The 18,953-nt window shown below is 34.9% G+C and overlaps 1 protein-coding gene across 2 annotated transcripts in view; it reads left to right on the top strand.

Annotated features, from left to right (window-relative positions):
- Hook1 (hook microtubule tethering protein 1) overlaps window positions 1-18,953 on the top strand; it is a 46,436-nt gene that overhangs the window by 22,392 nt on the left and 5,091 nt on the right. For both annotated transcript variants that reach the window (XM_076934639.1, XM_034502190.1), the window contains exons 8-20: window positions 103-186; window positions 859-1,025; window positions 2,117-2,257; window positions 3,153-3,354; window positions 3,985-4,095; window positions 7,987-8,074; window positions 8,154-8,214; window positions 11,990-12,130; window positions 13,623-13,716; window positions 15,618-15,652; window positions 16,162-16,244; window positions 16,798-16,898; window positions 18,345-18,446. In XM_076934639.1, coding sequence (XP_076790754.1) covers window positions 103-186; window positions 859-1,025; window positions 2,117-2,257; window positions 3,153-3,354; window positions 3,985-4,095; window positions 7,987-8,074; window positions 8,154-8,214; window positions 11,990-12,130; window positions 13,623-13,716; window positions 15,618-15,652; window positions 16,162-16,244; window positions 16,798-16,898; window positions 18,345-18,446 — 1,410 coding nt within the window. The remainder of the gene's footprint in view (window positions 1-102; window positions 187-858; window positions 1,026-2,116; window positions 2,258-3,152; window positions 3,355-3,984; window positions 4,096-7,986; window positions 8,075-8,153; window positions 8,215-11,989; window positions 12,131-13,622; window positions 13,717-15,617; window positions 15,653-16,161; window positions 16,245-16,797; window positions 16,899-18,344; window positions 18,447-18,953) is intronic.

Here is an 18,953-nt window from a genome sequence, read left to right as displayed (position 1 = left end):
GTGAATTTTAAACATGATTTCTAATATTATACATCTTGACAGAAGGATTTATTATTCTGATTTGCTAAACATGGTCTCTTGAGAATTATGTTTTTGTTTCAGCTTAAAAGGGCCTTAGAAGAGCTTCAGGAGGCCATAGCAGAAAAGGAAGAGCTGAAGCAGAGGTGCCAGGAACTGGATATGCAGGTACGGACAGAGAAATCTGAGTGGAGAAGAGTTTTCTGTAAATAATTAAAACTACCAACATGCTCTGAAGGTTGGTTTTCATTTCATGGAAGAGATATCAAAATGATTCCGTAATGTTTAAACAGAAGCTTTATAAATATTTTTCTCTGTTTTGAAAATTGTTGGCTTGATTATTCTTTGAGAAAACCATTATATTAATTGGGGAATTTCATGATGAGGATTCAGTTTTATATGTTGTAAAATTGGAATTTTAATTTATTTATGCTATAATTTGTTTTGAATATTAAATAATTTGAAGTTGTATTAAGGAATGCATGACCTGTTAATGGAGTATATATTCTCTCTGGTTCATTTGTGTATGTATATGTGTGTGTGTGTGTGTATTTGTGTAGTGTCATGCTTATCTGTTATGTAATTCCTGTATTAAGCAAATGTGGTACAATCAAAATTAGCTTAGATCTCAAATTGTATCTTTACTTTAAATTTAGATTTAGAAACATTGATTTGATTTCCCTTGTTTGATCCCAAACTCTTATAATCAGAATTTTGGTGTTAGAAGACTCCTTTAACTAATCTTATCTGTTAGTCAACGTGTTCATTCCTTAGTCAGACTTAGAATACAGAGCTCCCACCTCTTCAGTGGTTGTTTTGCTATTGATGTTTCTCTCTCAGGTGACTGCACTTCAGGATGAGAAGAATTCACTGGTCTCTGAGAATGAGATGATGAACGAAAAGCTTGACCAGTTGGATGGCTCTTTTGATGATCCAAATACAATGGTGGCAAAGAAGTATTTTCACGTACAGCTACAACTAGAACAATTACAAGAAGAAAACTATAGGTAGTATTTTTAGTAGAAATTGTTGAGTTTTATTAAACTAATATCTAAGCATTATAAGCATCCAGAGCTGATGATTGAGAACTATACATGCTTAGGACATTGATTAAAATACATCTAACAAAAATACCAAATGTTGTCAGTGGTGCCTTCCTCACAGGGTTCAGTCAGGTTAAGCACGTAGTACATTAAAATAAAGGCATTCAGAGGTATAAGTCGATATTGGTCAGAGGCAGTAAGAGTTCAGAGGAGGGGTTCCAAGGTCTTGGAGAGAGTGCCTCAATAGAAGTAAATTCTAAATAAAAGAATGCAGATATTAAGATAAAATGATGCTTTTCACTCTAACATTTTGCTCTTTTTTTATTTTATCTTTAGTAAACTTCGGTTGTTTCCAGTGGGTTGACTACTGAGCCTTGTGCCAGTAGGTATTCAAATTTCTAGTGAGATGCAGGTTCTTTGGCCCCTTTAAGCTTCAGCATGTTTCCTAAAAACAGCAAACCACAGCATAATGATGATAATTTGGAGGTTTTTCATTGACAAGGTGTTCTTATGTAAATTTTCAAATTCGGTTAGTTGTCTCAATTTCTTTATAATTTTTCCCTATGAACATTGAGTCCAGGCTGTTTTGCTAACTGGTTTGTACTCAGTAGAGACTAAGTCTGGTCTGTTGCTCTTATTTTGTTTTGATGCTCTGCTTTCCTAGATTTAGCCAAGCTGACCTTTGAATCTAAGTGTCACCTTTTCAGTATTTTTTTCAGACATAGCAATATGCCTCAGACTAATTTTCCTTAATTTGTCATTCTACTTGGGAATTTACCTCCATACATGTTATGCATTTTAAACAGTAATTACTATCTATGCATTTTTCTTTATGTTTGCCAATTAAATTTTCTGTTACAAGCTGATATAGGGGTAAAGTGAAAACCCAGAACACCATTTACCTTTCAGTTGTATCAATATTAACTGCCATGACTTACCTTTTTCCTTTAATTTTTCCTCTTCTGAATGTGGCATTTATGTCATACCAACTTAATATCAGTGTGAAAACAAAGGATGGAAACTATATTAAAAATTATTTGCTTTCTTCTTTTAAGGCTTGAAGCTGCAAAAGATGATTACCGTGTTCACTGTGAGGAACTTGAAAAGCAACTGATTGAATTTCAGCATAGGAATGATGAGCTGACGAGTCTTGCTGAAGAGACCAGAGCCCTAAAAGACGAGATAGATGTTCTTAGGTATGGCTTTATGGGTCATTGTGTTACTTCTAAGTTATTGTTTAAATAATTTGAGTGATTTTCAGTTTTAACAGAGCTCTTAATATAATCCCTTTGTATTGATCAGTGATCACTTTTTTGAGACTTCTGGGTCATCTTCTGTGCTCATTAATTAGAACTGCAGTTTATGTTTAGTTATTTTTAGGACAATTTCAGATCAGAATCTATAAACCCAAATGATAGTATTTTCTTAGAATTTTGTAAATGATACATTATCACATTTTGGGAAATTAAGCGTAGGTAATAATTCTAATATTCTTTTCAGGAAGAATTGTCAGTGAGATATTAAATTTATGCTTAGTGACTGTCTATGATATATTTGGGAGGGCACCTTGTAGAGATTGGCTCTCCTCCCCCCAAGTGGGTTCTGGTAACTAAACTCAGGTGTCAGGCTGGAGGGGAGCACCTTCAGCCACTGGGCCATCTTGCTAGGTCTCTGTTATTATTTTTAATGTGAGTTTTTTCCATTTTAAATGCAAATTTGAAAGAAGTCATTATAGCTATTACTTAGTGATATGATTTTTTTTCAGTTCATTTTTACTTTAGCCCAGTAAATGTAGTTTTAAAGAAAAATACTTCAGTAGACATATCTGTCAATTGAATCAACTATGTAAGCATAAAGAACATGTACATTTTGATAAACTATATACCTAGTTTTTCTAGCAATTACAGATGCTGAGGATTGTTTAATCATGTGTACAAAATTTTGATTCGTTGTGCTAAAAGTCAAATTTGGAGTAATTTAATATATGACCACTTTATAGTAAAAATAATGAACTTGAAACTTAGGCCTATGTCTTTGTTATTGTTTAGAAGATTCATTTTAGAGCTGGAAAAAAGTGTTTTATTATTGTAGGGCTACCTCAGACAAAGCAAATAAACTGGAGTCAACAGTGGAGGTATATCGTCAGAAGCTGCAAGATCTAAATGACCTCCGCAAGCAGGTGAAATCTTTACAGGAGACAAATATGATGTATATGCATAACACTGTGAGCTTGGAAGAAGAGCTGAAGAAGGCCAATGCAGCTCGTGCACAGCTAGAGACCTATAAGCGCCAGGTGAGACATGTCTGAATATAATTGACGCAACTAGAAGTTGAATATTGTGATTTTGTTTGCTTTTTTCAGAGTGATTCAGAAGTTAAGAAGCATTGAGTATAGTTTTTTGTCTGCTTCCAATGAAATTCTTCTTTCTACAATTGTAGTTTAAGGGATGGTTACAGAATCTGACTTCCCTGCGTCCTTCACCTTTTTACTGTCTTCTGAGCTGCTCTTCAGGTTTTCCTGTTGAACTTTGATTGTTTGTCAGTGTTTTGGGATTTGGAGAAATACCTAGACAGTGTTAGAGAATGTAGCTCTCTACCTTTAAATAGTCTGTTGTGTCATTTATCAAACAACCTAGAGAAATACTAAAATATAACCTACTTTTAAATATTATTTAATTATATTAAATAAACCAAATATATTAATACTACTAATAAGAAATTAAGTATATTAAATATATTAAAATAATTTTGTATTGAATTGTATGTAATTCTTATTTTGAAGTTCTGTTTTTCTAAATACCTAGACATTAAATAATTAGACATTAATATTAGACATTTTATTTCCAATCAGGCTTTATTTATTTATTCAGCCCTGAAAGTTTATGAGTATCATGAACTATTTTACTTCACTTTTTTTCCAAAGGTTCAGGACCTTCACACTAAGCTTTCCTCTGAATCCAAAAGGGCAGATACACTAGCATTTGAAATGAAGAGGCTTGAAGAAAAACATGAGACTTTACTCAAGGAAAAAGAGGTGATCATAAATGTTTGATGCAAAATTTTTTTTTTCTTTTTCTTTTTTAGCTTTGAATTGCCCTAATCCTAATCCTTAACCACTAATCTGACACCTACGCATATTTTCTTCTTAATGATTTTCTAGTTCCTTTCCTTAAGTTTTTAAGCCCCTTTTAGTTGCTATTATCAGTACATAGAAGTATGGGTTGATTTTTTTTTAAAAAAATTTTTTTTGGCAACAATAATTAAGAGGCTCTTTTTTCTTCAAAGTGTAAGTTTTTGTAGTTTTGGTGGAGGATCTGTTGACTATACAGGACTGAGTTTATTCACGGTAAATGTGCTCCATTCAACCAGTCAGTTTGTCTGCTTTTTGCCAGGACTGTGATTCTGGTTGCTGTGGCTCTGAGGTTTGCTTTAATATCAAGTATTGTGATGCTCTCGTTGTTTGCCTGGTTTAGGATTGCTGTGGCTGTTCAGGATCTCTCGAGCTTTCATAGGAATTCTAGCTTTTTCCCATTCGTTCTTTTGTGAACATGTTATTATTACTTCTATGGTGTTTGCATTGAATATGAATAATGTTGGGTGGTTAGACATTTTAGCAATATTCATTGATTCTTATAGAGAATACTAAAGGAGTATTAGAATCGAGAAATTCAGTAAAGGTGTAGGACAAAATTAGTAGCTACTTTATGCACCAGTAGTGAGATTATTGCAAAGAAATCATGGGAAAAAAAAAACTATGGCAATAGCTACAAAATAAAATACTTAGTACTAAGCTTAACCAAGAAAGTGTAAGATCTCTGTGATGAAAGTTAGAAGACATTGATGATAGGAATTGATGGTGACATATAATGGAATGGAAAACTCCCCATTTTCACACATCCTTTATTTAATTCTATTAGCTTTCTTCAAGAGGGATAAAGAAGTAGCATGAGTCCTTTGTCTTAGTGAATGTTTTCTAAATGGTGATTTTCAGCCAGCCACTTTAAAGCAAGGACCATAAATAGGTTTATTAGCATATATAAACATACTATGTGCTCTTCTTCTTTATAAATCTGCTGTTCCAAGGGTGTCATTTAGCTATTTGCTGTAACAGGATGCCTGCCATGTATGTAGACAGGAAAGATATATTTGAGCTTACCAGTTACTATAGTTTTAGTTCATAATGGCTCCTTCTTTTAGCAGGCCTGTGGTAGGATTGGACATCATGAAAGCAGTGACATTTTAGAGGAATTGGTGGATGGTAGGTAGAGAGAGGGGAGTACAGGAAGGCACCAGAACAAGTGCCAAGTCCCCAGTGACGTGACCCCAGCAATCTGTTTCTTCAACTAACCTCCAGTTTCTATTCTTCACCATCTCATATCTTCAAAGATGATTAGATTATTAGAGTGTCACCCCTGCCAACCACTTATTTGTGCTTCACTGATCTAGACATAGTTCAGTGGCATTGAATTAAAATGAACCTTCATACACAGCATGCGTGTGTGTGTGTGTGTGTGTGTGTGTGTGTATGTGTATGTGTGTATGTGTATTAGTGGTTTTCAGGAGGCAAAGCTTGGCTTTGAAAAAGTAAGAGCTGCTTACTATCAATAGTATTTATCTTACTTAATTCTTTGCTATGCTGTGACCAGAAACTGCTGGCTTCTGGAGATTAAAACCTGTTGTTTAAGAGAGGTGGATTAAGTAAAAAAAAAAAAAAAATTGTTCTGTTTTTTTGTTCTTTTCTCCCTAAATCCTCTCAGTGATCAGGAGTTCTGAGTTACTTAACTCCTTGAGAGCCAGGAAAAGAATGTTGTGCATGCATGCATGTGGAAAGAAAACTCTTATGCAGACAATATGTACAGAAGAACACACGTTCATATGCACACACATTCTGGTCTAGCCCAACCATGTGTCTCATCAACTCTACAAGTTTCATGCATACTTACATACACCACCTGTATACACACACACACACACACACACACAAATATAAATATAAATATAAATATAAAATTTTATTTGGATGGGGCAAAAGCTCCCATGAGAAAATTTCATTGAACATGCACCAACAAAGAAAAAAACTCACTCATTCTGGATGAAAAATAAGCTCCAACTTTTATTGCTCAGAGAAAGAGAAAAAAAACCTTCTGCCTTTTTATTGCTGCAAGTAAGAAAAAGCCCTAAGTAAGAAAAAACCCTCATCCTCTTTATTGCTGAAAAGAAAGAAAAAAAAAAAAAGCCTTATCTCTCTATTGGTGAAAGAAAAGAGCGTTTTCCTATTTATTGGTGACTTAAAGAAGCCTTGTAAGAAAAAAGACTCTCCTTATTGTTGTACTTGCATTTTCTCAAAAGAATAGATTACATGGTTTTCAAGCATCTTTATATCCAAAAAAGGTTCACTGCAAGTTCAAGACATTAATTCAAGTCAATAAATCGAATAAGGAGTTTCAGCAGAAATGTTTACATGCATTTCCATTATGACTTCTATTAAATATCAAACTAAACGTTCATTATCTGTCACTAGCTCCACAGGTTCATTAAAAGTTTCAAACAATAGGTCTTATGTCATAAGTTAGTTAGCATGGTTTTGCCTAGAGGCAAATCATCTGCCTGTGTCTGATTAGTTTTGAAGTTTTGTATAGGTAAATCCAGCCATTTTTTTTGTTGTTGTTCTTGTACTTAAAATAAATTGTCCATCTCAGTTTAATGACCTTTAGTTATCAGATAATGATTTCACAGCTAACCTAGAAGCTTTCCTGATCGTAAATTTGTTCTAACTCTGCTTTATTTACCTAGTGAAACGTGAAGTTTTACAGAACCCAAATTGTAGCTTTCTTTTATAGAGGGCTCTAAGTTACTTGTATAAATTTACGAATTCACTAGAATCATCATTAGAAATTATAAAATAATCAATTTGTCTACATAGCATTACTGCAAGAGAGTATGTTTTTATTGATCTGCAGAAAATCTGCCCAATAGGGTGAGCTAATGCCTAGGGATTATTAGACTAATTTAATAATGACAGGACAGGTATAACAATAACAAGAATCAATCCCAAGATGAGCTCTCTTGAAGGCATTGCAGTTCAGAGTTTTACCCATTGGAACCATGCAGAAGGATGGTCTATCTCTAGGAAAGTCATCTGCTAGCCTTAGGCTCTCCTAAATCAGTCCTGACGGTTGTACTATCTATTACTGAAGGATGCCTGTTGTGTTAATGCAGCATGTTTTGTTTGTCTAGTCATCAGTGTGTGGACACTGAGACTCATGCCATGGTTGTTAGGGGGTTTTGATGCGGTTTGTTAGTAGTCATGCTCAAAAATGAAGCAAAGGGAAAGAAATTAGATCACTCTCTCTCCCTCCCCTCCCCATCTTTCTTTCTTTCCTATCTACTGTTAGGGAGAAAAACTGGATGGGGGAGATAAAGGATGGGAAAAGAGAACCCACAAACTATATAGAGAAGCTACAGTTATATCTGTAAAAATAACTGATTCAATATTTATAATTGTCTCAGAGGCTTACTGCTGAATAAGCTCATGATTTCTAGTTCTTTCTGAACTCTGACTATCTAGTTCAACTCAGCTGTTCTGGCTCAAACTCCTCTTCCTGCTGACTGATTCATTCTGGCTTCTCACTGAATTGCTCTGCTTTGCCTCTAACTAGCAATTTATTCTAATCTTCTGCTTGCTTCAACTGCCTCTGCTGACATGCAATAAACTGCAGAAACTCACAAAGAACTCAACTCCACTGTGCTGCACATATACATATTCTCTCTCTCTCTCTCTTTCTCTCTCTCTCTCTTTCTTTCTCTCTCTCTCTTTCACACACACACACACACACACACACACACACACACACACACACACACACAGTTGCTGCCAACTGGTTGATATGGGGTTATAACTGCTGATAAAACAATTCTTTTCTAGAGATTGATAGAACAGCGGGACACTCTGAAAGAGACGAATGAGGAGCTGCGGTGCTCAAAAGCACAGCAAGATCACCTAAACCAAGCTGGTGAGTTGGGTGGATTTAACTTTATTTTTCTAATGACTGAACTATACTGATTACACACTAATTGATTTTCGTTGCTTAGATGCATCTGCTACAAAAAGTTATGAAAATCTTGCTGCTGAGATCATGCCAGTGGAATACAGGTAAAGTTGTACTGACTGATAATCCATATCTGATAGTACAAGTGCCAATTCATTTGTGCCAGTTCATTTTTTCTGTCCTGTTTTACATTTGTTTATTTATCTTTAAGCTTTAGTGAAAGTTTAATTATTTAATAAAAGTTTATTACCATAGAACCAAAAACAACTTTAAATTTTTACAAATTAATTAAAAATTAATTAATTAATTAAAATTAAAAATTACCAGCAATTAAAAAAAATTATCAAAAGTTACTGACAGAGTAAGTTTAGTTTTTATGACATGGTCTATATTGTATTGAAAACATTTTTAATTTTTTTTTAATTTTGAGAAACTCTTAATGTATGACATTCAAATCCATGTGAGTAAAATAGAAAAGTTGTTAGTGGCAGACGGAAAATTAAACACATTATAAATGTAGGCATCCCCCTTAGTCCATCTTTCATGCTGGTTGTGTTTATGGTGAATTAGGAATTTTACCGGTCCACTTGTAAAATAGTCCCCAGAGTCTGCAAGTCAGGATTTATTTATTAAAACTCAGATTATCCCTTGTTTACTTTTATTAAGATATAATCCATCCACTTAATAGTTTGCTGTTTCTTACAATATTCACAGAGTCACTGTGACCGTCACCATTATTATCTGATTTTAGAATGGTTGTTATTATACACACAAGACATACACCAAGGAGCAACCGTTATTCCCTCCATCCCGATCTCATCCCTAGATGGCTAGTACCAGCTGCTTTTTATTAATGCTTTCTATACAAGGAATATATAATAGGTAACTTTTACAAGCTCAAATCTTTTTTTTTCAGAATATTATAAACAAATAATAACTGAAGCTCTCTTTGGCACATTTACACTTTATAAACAAGACTATTGCTGCTACCACAAAAAATTAAAACTATATCTGAAGCAAAATCCCAGAAACTAATGGGATTTTTTTTTCTAAATTTGTAACCTGACTTTTCTTGCTAGGTTATAAGACAATGTGCTTTGTGCCTAAAATTTGTATAACAAAATTTGTTTTACTGTACTTTTTAGTAAATAATTTTAAGACATATTACATAAGACAAAAGAGAAATACCATTATAAGCCTCTGCATAGTTATATAAAGTGAGAATCGCTTTCTTTGTTATTGAGTCAATCATTATGTTAAGATCAGTTTTTCAAAGCTGTAGAACTTAATTTTTAGATTCACACTGTTGCCATTTAAAACAACAAAAATTTGGATTTGTTGAAAGTTGCTTTGGGAGTATAAGATTTAGAAAAAGGAGAAAGTGTATATTTCCTATTTAATATTAAAATAAACTTTGTACTTTTGCATCTCAATATGTAAAGTACATTAAAACATATATATGAACCATTAATATAATTTAAACATATTTAATATACCATATGTATACCATTTTCTGACTCCCTCTAACCCCTGTGTACCCCTTCTCATTCATTAGTTCTTTCTTTACTTGTCATTGTTACATATGTATTTAAACAAATAAATCTTGCCTGCTAAAGTCCATTTAGTGTTGCTGATATTTGTGTGTTTTGGGTTCTTACCACTTGGAATTGGATAACCAATTAGAGGTTCATTCCTGGAGAAGACTCTCAGCAGTATCTCAGTATCATCTTTGTCTTCTGAAGTTTTCCCATCCAATTGATGCTGTCATTGTTCAGGTCTTGTTTAGGCAGTCAAAAAGTTGAGATCTCATGTATGCAGTGTCCCTGACTTATATCAGAGATAAATTTCTCAGCAGACATATCCTGATCCTCTGGTTCATGCAGTTTTCCTAGCACATGTTCTGCAATGTTTCCTGAAGCTTAGATTGAAGATTGTCTTGTAGATGTATGAGTTGGGGCCGAGCACCTGACAATTAGTTGTTCTTGACATTTTGGCAATTTCTGTCTTCCTGTAATGGTCTTTTGTAGTAGTGAAAAGAGATTTCTTGGATGAGGGACAAGAGGTACAATTATCTGTGGGCATAGGGATAAGTATTAAAAATGCATTTAAAAGCTAAGTATGGTATCTCATGCTTTTAATCCCAGTGCTTTGGAGGCAGAAACAGATCTCCTTGAGTTCTAGGGCAGTCAGAGCTACAGTACATATTGAGACCCTGTCTAAATGGAAAAAAGAAAAAGAATGCAGTTATAAGTTATGTTAGCTTGAGGACATGGCAGTAGTATGTTTAGTGGGCTTTAATTCCAGTTACCGAGATATAAGTGCCAGTATTGCCCCTTTTGGGCTGTCTTGCCTTGCTAGTGATTGTGGCTCATAGTATCATACTGTGTTGGACTACTGATTGGTTTTTTTTCCCTTGGTACTTTTGAGTACTGTAAAATCTAGTCCTCATGGAGACTTTTGGGTCAGATCTTGCTGAATTTCTCTCAAGTTCATCCTCATGAGAGGCAACCAAGTACAACAGCAATAACTTATATTGTTTTAAGGTATCTCCTAAATACCTCTAACCAACAACTAGGAAGGTTTATCATACCTACAATGTTTTGGGGTTTTTGGGAGGTTGTTTTGTTTTGTTCTGTTTTATCTTTAGGAAAGCATAATCACACCAAGTGGTTCAACTTCATTAAAAAAAAGTACACATACCCACACACAGTTATATATGTAGTTTTAGATAAACATAAAATAATTCTCCTACCTGAAAATACCCTTAGTTTATTTATTCCTTCTGCCCCCTTTCACTGTCTGTCTGTCTGTCTGTCTGTCTCTTGTCTCTCTGTCCATCTCTCGCTCTCTCTCAGTACTATGCTATTCTATTTCTCCCAACTTATTTCCCTGCTTGTATTAACATGTACTCCTTCATAGCACCTGTGCCCTGCTGTTCTCCTGCCTAGAGCTTGTGTTTTCCATGGTCCCTTTACTTTCCAGATTTCTGTGCTTACTCCATTTTGATACTCACTCCTGGAGAGTCAGAGCTGGGAACTACAAATAGGAGAAAATGGAGTATTTGTGTTTCTGGATCTGAGTTACCTCAGTATTTTTGTACTTCCAACTCTTTACCTGCTAATTTTATTATTCCATTTTTCTTTACAAATAATTTCATAAAGTTAAAAATAAACTGTTCCTTGGCATATGTTCAGAGGACTGAACGTCATAATAGCTAAGAAATGAAAACAACAGAATGTCCTTCAACTGATGGGTGGATAATGAAAATGTGATACATGTATACAAAAATTTTCTTAAAGGAAAACATATAGACTAATGATCATCAAATAAGATTTTTAGGCAGTTTTTTTTTTACATTTAGTTTTTTTGATTACATATATCTCAAGAATATTATACTACATTTTCTGAAGTTGTTAAAATTTAAAAATGAAATCAGATTATCTAGGGACTTGCATAATTATTTAATGGTCTAACTCATGGTCATTGTTAACCTTTAACAATTTTCTTTTGGGTTGTGACTTTGTAGGACATACAGTGTTTCTTTTAAAACTTTCAAAAGTTTTGATCATATATTAAAAAATAGAGTTATTAAATAGATACACATTCTCTTAAAATAATGTGGTGGTTCCAGCGAGGTAGCTCAGTGGGTTAAGGTTCTTGCTGCCAATCCTGCCATCCTGTGCTATCGCTGGACCCACATGGTAAAGGAGCAAACTGACTGCATAAGTTGCTTTACATGGATACCCTGGAACCTGTGTGCACAAACACATAGATGTACTTATATACACAAATAAGTAAATGTAGCAACAATTTGAATAGAAAATATAGTGGATTTTATTTTTAAAAACTGTAAAACAAACTTTTTTTTTTCAATATTAGAGAGGTGTTCATTCGACTCCAACATGAAAACAAAATGCTTCGCCTGCAGCAAGAAGGGACGGAGAATGAACGCATTGAGCAGCTGCAGGAGCAACTGGAGCAGAAACACCGCAAGATGAATGAGCTGGAAACTGAGCAAAGGTGACTCTTGCTCTCAGATGTCATGGGCTCCATTACCTAGAAGTGGGATCCAGTACTGCGGTCTGAATAAAAGCCAAGCAGGCTTTTCTCATCACTGTATTTAGGAAAGAAGTCATGGAATTTAATCAAGTGATACTATCATAAAGTATGTGAGTGACATGTTCATGTAATAGTCTGGTTAGCAGCTACTTATTCCTGAATTTCACTAAATATCCCCACAACTCAAAGAAAACAAGGAAGCAAACAATGGTCTGATAGCCACTACAGTTGGATGTGTAGGCAGGACACGGATTGCTTAGTCAAGTTTTTAAAATTCTTACACTGAAGTTTATGTAATTTCAATATGATATGAAACAAAACCTAACACAGATCAAAACTTAAATTTTTATATAGAATAAATGCTTTACTGAAATTTATACTGGTGAGATAAATTTTCTCAAAAAATTCACTTATATTTTAATAATATTGGTCATTCTATAATCTTGAACATGGAGATGCCATACTAGTGATAAAATATATGTAAGAATAGAAACAGTTGCATATAAACATAGACAAAGTTTCACATCTGCTTCAGGCAGTCAGTTTCTTAAATTCAGGTCACTTAAATTCAGATTCAGTTCAACTAGCCACAGGAACAGTCTGCATAATATAGCACCAAATAGGGTGCTTGCCTGGTCCTACTGAAAGGAATAAGACTTATATAATCATAAACAATACTCACACGTAGCTTCTATGAATGTACTGTCAGAATCTTCCATAATACCCTTCCTTCTATGCTTCAAACTTGTTTTTTCAGTGTCAGAAGCCGAAGCCCAGGGTTCCTACATGGCAAATAAGCAAGCAAACAAGCATTCTGCTGAACTATCTTTCCATTCTCATAATAGTTACATACAAGCACTTCTGGGGACCACTTCCATTAAGTCTTCACTTTGAATTAGTAACTATGACATACCTTTTCCATAGATAATAAGGATGTGGAGATAGAGGCTCAGAAACTTACTGAAGTTAGTTAGACAGCTTATAAGCTCTGGTTTTCACATTGACAGCATCTGTTGATCTGATTGCTGAGTGTCTCTAACTCACCTCATCAACAGGGGCACTCATTATAGAGACAGTTATAGCTGGAAAGTTTGCTTATCCTGCTTCTACCAGATCTTAAAGAGACCATTGGAATTTCAGATACTTGAACTTTTTTCTGTGAGCAAAACAGAGACTTGACTATTGCTGTCTTGCTAACCCTATAAATGCTAGGTTTTAGCTTTTAGTGAACTGATAAGGAATGATAAACTTGTGACTAAAGTCAGCATGTGCACATACATGCTTTAAGAGAAAATAAATTACATCCTGTTCTACCTATTGCCCTTGTCACAGATAATCACCTTGTACTCCTTTTTGCTAGCATTTTCATTAAATGCATGAATACACTTTTATAATACCGTAATTGCTTGGACTTTAAAAATGAGTAGATGAATACCAACTCATGTCACAACAGGTTGAGCAAAGAGCGAATTGGAGAACTGCAGCAGCAAATTGAGGACCTCCAGAAGTCGTTACAAGAACAGGGCTCTAAGTCTGAAGGTGAAAGTGTAAGTAACAAAGTCCATAACTTGTATGTTAATTCTCTGATAGTTTCTACTACCCATTTGTCTGCATTTGAAATGATACCCTTCTCATTAAGGGTACCTTCAAATACCGTATATATCTGCATAGCAGATGCGTTGATTTGCCAACGTGAATTATAATAGATTATTCATAATTATTATAAGATGATTTCTATCTGTGCTGCTCGGCATTTATACTTAAACTCTAAGTCTTTGCTTTAGAGAGTGGTTACACTTTGAGACCTGACAGCTCTGCAGGGATTTCACTAAGGTTGGCCTGAAGAAAAGCAAAAATGAGAAAAAAACTTCCTACAAGGAAAATGAGAATGAAATAGTAATTACAGCTAATAGGTCATTCAGGCAGTCATGACCAATGTGCAGGGCGTTAAGTCAGTTTGAAGGCAGCACTCCTGTTGTTTTCCCTCCCACGCACCATCCCCGAGCCTTTTAGACAATGTGGCCCTAGATAAGAAAACTTGAATAGAGGTAGATTTAATATAAACTTTGACAGATCTAGCAGTTTTCCATACTTTACCTGTATATGTGGAGAAGTAAAGAATTGAGAGAAATGTATGTAGTTGATTAAAAGAAAAGGTAGATAGACCTGGATGTATTAGCAGATACCAGTTGATAGAAAGCACTGTTGGGGGAGGAAGTGCTGAAGTTAGGAGAGAGAGAAAGGCAAACTGAGAGGGCTGCATTTCCTTTCTGTCTGTTGCATACTTTATATGGTTTTTTCTTTCTTCCCTGGGGACTTGGAACATAGAAGTCATCTCTTGCATGGCGGCATCTCATATGCGCATATATACGGTATTGTACCCTCTTTAATACAGATAACGCTAAGCCGCGTCAGGGAATGCTTTTAAGATGGCACCTGTTTAGGGAATACATTTTGAGTAGTAGTGTTTTGAAGAGTAATTCTTTCATATTTTGATTTTAATTTATTAAAGTCCATGTTATCAGATTGTGTGTTTTTAAACTTTATAGGTATCTAGTAGATGTGGAACTGCTCTTATGAGTTAAAGTACTACCTTTAAAAAAGGAAACTTGCTATTTTAAATTTGTTTTTGACAAAAAATTTAGTTGTCTTATTTTAATGCTGATATTTATGGTAGTAGTTTATAAGATAACTACTAAAATCTGTCATTTTCAAGTTTTATTTTAACAGGAAGGGTGGTATGTAGGAGGAGCTAAGGTGGGAGGAGTACCGAGAGGAAGAGAAGGAGTAAGGAGAGGAAGAGAAGCAGGAGAGGAGAAGCTAGGTGATGAGAGAGAGAAAGAGAGAGAAAGAAGGGAGGGACATCGAGGCAGATGTTCATGTGTCTCCACCAGTCAAAGATAGTTGATATATCTAGGTTGGGTATTGGGTTACACTTCTGATTGAGCATTACCAAACTTATAAAGCCTTTGATTGACATTTTTAAAAAGTGTATAAAAGCAAAAAGGGAAAGGGGGCATGGGATAGGGGTTTTCAAGGGGTGGGGGAAATGGGGAAAGGGGATGACATCTGAAATGTAAATAAAATATCCAATAAAAAAAGAGTTATCTAGATACTGAAATGTTTGATACTCCTCAATATATCACATTCAGCTTGGATTTGCTATTTTTCTTCAAGTTCAAGTTTAATTTTTACTTGTGTTCAAAAATGTGCAGAATTTTTCTTTGTTCTTGTTTTTTACTTTTTTTCCTATTTTTGTTTTCTATCCCTTCTGATAAAGAACTTACACCTAAAATTTTAGATTTTAGAAACTGTGCTGTTACAAGTACATGTTTTGAAGACTATTTTTACATAATATACCTTTAAAAGAGTTGCAGAAACTTAGATGTTTGGGCAATTTACCCTTTGCAAGTGAGTCATCTTAACAGCAACTATTTTAATTTTATAGTCCAGCAAATTAAAGCAGAAGTTGGAAGCTCATATGTAAGTAAAACTGATGTTTCATTTCAAAGGGGAAGGGTTGTAGAAGCTTCTGGAAAATGTTCTTTTTTGATTTGGTGAATGAATGCCTAGGCCCTGATGTTACCAGGCTACTCACCACTGCTACCAAAAGCAAAAGAAAACATGTTCAACTGCTCATGCCTGAATGCCTGTAGTTTTAAACAGCTAATATCATCTGATGCATTTTCCAAGCAGACATTACCACCTTGCTTATATGGATGGCTACTAACTCTGTAGAGCACTTCCTTTCTCTTGCATAGGAAGTGGAGGTGCTGAGAGAAAAAGCAACAGTTTTGGAATACTCTTTGTACCAGGTGCATTAACATCCTCATAGCAAGCACTGTAGTTAGGGAAATATGTTCCCATTTAACCTGTGACAAACTGAGGACCAAACAGATTCTTGCCCCAAGCCCAAAATTTTATGTGGCGAAGACCAGTTTTTATCCTCAAGTCTGTTTGATACCAAGCTCCATGCTCTCTCTACTACTCAGGGAAAAACTAACAGAAGTCCATGAAGAATTACAGAAGAAACAGGAGCTCATTGAAGACCTTCAGCCAGATATAAGTCAGAATGGTAAGTGTTCATTAAAATCTAGATGAGCCTTCTCAGGATTTGCCCCTTCCAGTGAAGGAGATAAGAATAGATCTGTCTTTACACAGTGTGTAGTTGTGCACATTGCATAAGAACCATGCTATTTTTTTAATGCTCAGTTCATTTGCATATGCTGGAATTTTAAAGCAAAAACCAATTTAATATGATGAACTGATTGATATAAAGGAGTATCAAACATTGTATATGCTAGTCAAGTTAATACTGTAGAATCTGAGTAAAATAATTTCAGAATGGATTAAAATAAACTTCAAATCAGGCAGTGTTTTATTTTCTTGCATGTGAACATTATATTTTGTTTCTGTGATGCTTACTAGAAAGAACAGAAGTAGCTAAATTATAGAGAATGATTGAGGGTACATTACTTGTAGTTCAGAAGTTTTTGATAAGAATAAACAACAAATAAGAAATTAAAGGGTGTTCTTGGAAGCTCTCTCACTAGTCATTTGAAAATAAATTTGATAAATACAAGTGTTTTAATAGGTAGTAATTGATTTAATTTTATTTTCACAAATAGCCCAAAAGATCATTGAGCTTGAAGCGGCTCTTCAGAAGAAAGATGAGGACATGAAAGCGATGGAAGAGAGATACAAAATGTACTTAGAGAAGGCCAGGAATGTGAGTGGCACACTCCCTCCCTCATCCATCCTGTGCTCATGTTCCCATCATACCTAGTTCTGCGTGCACTGCTGCTCACTGGGGAACCTAGTCACTTTGCTGGTCTCACTTTGCCTTGCCTTGCCTTGCCTGTAAGGTTCTGGCATCTTCTATGCTGGACTTGGAGCTGTATTGGTAACCCATCCTAGTCTTCATCTCAAGTTTTTGATTCTTGGTCTGGGTTTGTCCAAAATAAGGAGACTTGACTAAATAATCTTTGATAATTTTACTAGAATGTTAGCAAAATGAGCAAAATTTAACACCTTTTAGGGGCATCTCTTAGAATGTATCCAGTCAGCTTTATTTTACACCTTAGATACTTAAACTCTATCCTGATGTCCAGACTAAAGTCTTTCTTTTCCTACTTTAACTCAATTATCTGTGAAAATACATTTTATAGTCTTATTATCATATAAATATTCTCTCAGAATATTAATATGTTCTTTTTTATTTAATCAAGGGATTTCATGGTGGTACAACTTTAAAATAATGGTAGTATATTTATTTGTCTTAATATTTAGATTCCATATACTTACCACTTAAGATGTCAATGTGTGCTGTAATTGAACCCCAAATCTCAAGGCTTCACCTGTTGGAAATTTCTAATTGTAGTGGATCTTGTCCTCAGTGGGACGAAGGGTTTCTGAAACACAGTCACTCAGGTTTCAACTCTGGAGCCCGAGGTTTACTTAGCATTGTCAAAAGGCTAGATGAGGACAGACAATCTAAACTTCTGAGGAAATATGTAAAAGGTCAGGCCTGGAAACAGCAAAAGTCAGTGGCAGAGCTCACACATACGGTCACACTGAATATCTAAGAAGACAAAAGGATATGCCATAGGTATATTTCTGAAGTAAATAGCAAATAGATTTGATAAACCTGTGGCACCTGGGTTTGATTTCCAACACCCATCTGGTGGCTGACAACCATCTGTACCTCCAGTTCCAGGGAATCAGATGACATCTTCTGGTCTCTGTAGGCACAAAGTATACATATGGTGTACATACATACATGTAGGCAGATGCCTAGAGATGAGGTCACGAAGGTAGTGAAAGCCCTTCATTCAGGGTTACCTTTTATTTGGAGTAAAGTGGAAAACAAGGCTTCTGAGCAAAGGTATGGCATGATCTGACTTAAGTTGTTGTTTGGTCATGATCAGGTCACCTTGAAAAATAGCACTCAGACAAAATAAAACTAATAAATCTAATTCTAAACAGCTAAACAAACCTCAGTGCTCAAAGTTTAAGTAACAACTAAGTAGTTGTCATTGAAGACAAGAGGAATTTGGTTTGGTTGTAAACAAATTCCTAATGACTTTGTGGCTAATCTGTGCTATAATTTTTATAAAGCATATTCTTATGTTCTTGATACTTGTAAAGTCAAAATGGACTTTTTTTCTTTATGTAGGTAATAAAAACTTTAGATCCCAAATTAAATCCTGCATCAGCAGAAATAATGTTACTCAGAAAGCAGCTGGCGGAGAAGGAAAGAAGAATTGAGATTCTAGAGGTAACGCCTCCATATCCACTCAGCTCCTCACCCCTCCATGGAGTCCTGGGAATTAACCTCTGCTGTGTTTGCCAATCATAAAACCTTTATTAATCATGGTGTGATCCTGATGACTGGTTGAGTTCTTAGCTTTTTTCCTTATACATTTTTTATACTAGTACTTATATTATTTTTGTAAATAAAGGTGGATGTGGTACTGTACAGTTTTAAATCAGATTCCTTAATTGTTTTTTAGTTTCTATGGTAAAAAGTTTTATAGTACTACTATTTTCAATAGTAGCTGCTATTTTTGAAATGGATCCATATTCCTTTAGAGGCCATGCTGAGCTGTGTTCTCTGGCCTCCTCCTCCTCCATGAACTATGATTGGCTTCTTCTCTCATAACTAGAACAGTCTGTTCATACCCTTTACCTTGTATGATTTCCTACCAAGTCGTTATGAGCTGTGATGGAATTATTTTCACTAGAAACTTTTAACATGTTCTTTCCTGCATCCAGAATATATGTA

Source organism: Arvicanthis niloticus, chromosome 5 (genome assembly GCF_011762505.2).
Source record: "Arvicanthis niloticus isolate mArvNil1 chromosome 5, mArvNil1.pat.X, whole genome shotgun sequence".
In the NCBI taxonomy this organism is placed as follows: Eukaryota; Metazoa; Chordata; class Mammalia; order Rodentia; family Muridae; genus Arvicanthis; species Arvicanthis niloticus.
Note: the sequence above shows the minus strand (reverse complement) of the source record. Positions and strands in the feature narration are given on the sequence as shown.